This window comes from Passer montanus, unplaced genomic scaffold (assembly GCF_014805655.1).
Source record: "Passer montanus isolate IOZ18808 unplaced genomic scaffold, ASM1480565v1 scaffold1581, whole genome shotgun sequence".
NCBI lineage: Eukaryota > Metazoa > Chordata > Aves > Passeriformes > Passeridae > Passer > Passer montanus.
This window is the reverse complement of record NW_024362950.1, coordinates 2,221-3,907: the sequence shown is the minus strand read 5'-3', so window position 1 is coordinate 3,907 and position 1,687 is coordinate 2,221. Positions and strand designations below refer to the sequence as shown.

Sequence of the window (1,687 nt, the reverse complement as noted above, 5' to 3'; positions counted from 1 at the left end):
GACATTGAGAGAAAATGGGGACAAAATGGGGGAAAATGGAGAAAAATGGGGGAAAATTGGGGGAAATGGGATTGGGGACATTGGGGACATTGGGGGGATTTGGGGTTTTTTGGATATTGGGATTTGGGGCTTTTTGGGGCTGATTTTGGGATATTTTTGGGATGGTTTTTGGGCTGATTTTGGGATAATTCTGGGATCATTTTGGGCTGATCTTGGGATAATTCTGGGACAATTTTGTGCTGGTTTTGGGGCTGATTTTGGGATAATTCTGGGTTAATTTCGTGCTGATTTTGGGACAATTTTGTGCTGATTTTGGGATAATTCTGGGTTAATTTCGTGCTGATTTTGGGCTGTTTTTGGGATAATTCTGGGATCATTTTGGGGCTGATTTTGGGATAATTCTGGGTTAATTTCATGCTGATTTTGGGGCTGATTTTGGGATAATTCTGGGTTAATTTTGGGCTGATTTTGGGACAATTTTGTGCTGATTTTGGGGCTGATTTTGGGATAATTCTGGGTTAATTTTGTGCTGATTTTGGGACAATTTTGTGCTGATTTTGGGGCTGATTTTGGGATAATTCTGGGTTAATTTTGTGCTGATTTTGGGCTGATTTTAGGGCAATTTTGTGCTGATTTTGGGGCTGATTTTGGGATAATTCTGGGTTAATTTTGTACTAATTTTGGGATCATTTTGGACTGATTTTGGCTATAATTCTGGGACAATTTTGGGTTGATTTTGGGACAATTTTGGGCTGATTCGGGGATATAACTTTGGGCTAATTTTGGACTATTTTTGGCTGATTTTGGGATAATTCTGGGATGATTTTGTTCTGATTTTGGGCTGATTTTTGGTGATTTTGGCATAATTTTGGGATGATTTGGGGGATGTTTTATGAGCTGATTTTGGGACAATTTTGGGCTGATTTTGAGATCATTTTGGACTAATTTTGGGCTAATTTTGGGACAATTTTGTGCTGATTTTGTTCTAATTTTGGGCTGATTTGGGAAAATTTGGGGCTGATTTTTGGGTTGATTTCTGGGATAATTCTGGGACAATTTTGGGATTATTTTGGGCTGATTTTTGGGTTGATTTTTGGGATAATTCTGGGACAATTTTGGGCTGATTTCGTGCTGATTTTGGGATAATTCTTGGACAATTTTGGGATCATTTTGGGCTGATTTGGGGATAATTCTGGGACAATTCTGGGATCATTTTGGGCTGATTTTGGAGCTGATTTTTGGGATAATTCTGGGACAATTTTGGGGTAATTTTGTGCTAATTTTGTGCTGATTCTGGGTTAATTCTGGGTCAATTTTGGGCTGATTTTGTGCTGATTTTGGGGCTGATTTTGGGGTAATTTCGTGCTGATTTTAGGGCTAATTTTGGGATAATTCTGGGACAATTTTGGGGTAATTTTGTGCTAATTTTGTGCTGATTCTGGGTTAATTCTGGGTCAATTTTGGGCTGATTTTTGCCGATTTCGGCTCAATTTCTCCCCCTTTCCCCCCTGTCCAGGCACGCTGGGGGAGGGGCCGCGCTGCCCTCCCCCCCCCCGCCCGGCCGAGGGGGAGGGGCTGCTCCTCAGGGGGCTGCGGGGGGGGGCGGCCTGGCTGGGGGGGCTCCTGCGGGGGAGACCCCCCCCCAAAACAGGTGAGAGGGCCCGGAAATTGGGGAGGGGTCCCAAAA

General features: G+C 43.1%; 1 protein-coding gene across 1 annotated transcript in view; it reads left to right on the top strand.

The window, feature by feature from the left end:
* Window positions 1-1,516: 1,516 nt before the first annotated feature.
* LOC120499173 (hormone-sensitive lipase-like) overlaps window positions 1,517-1,687 on the top strand; it is a gene marked incomplete at both ends in the record, with an annotated part of 2,380 nt that continues 2,209 nt past the window's right edge. The window contains one exon of the mRNA XM_039702696.1: window positions 1,517-1,651. Coding sequence (XP_039558630.1) covers window positions 1,517-1,651 — 135 coding nt within the window. The remainder of the gene's footprint in view (window positions 1,652-1,687) is intronic.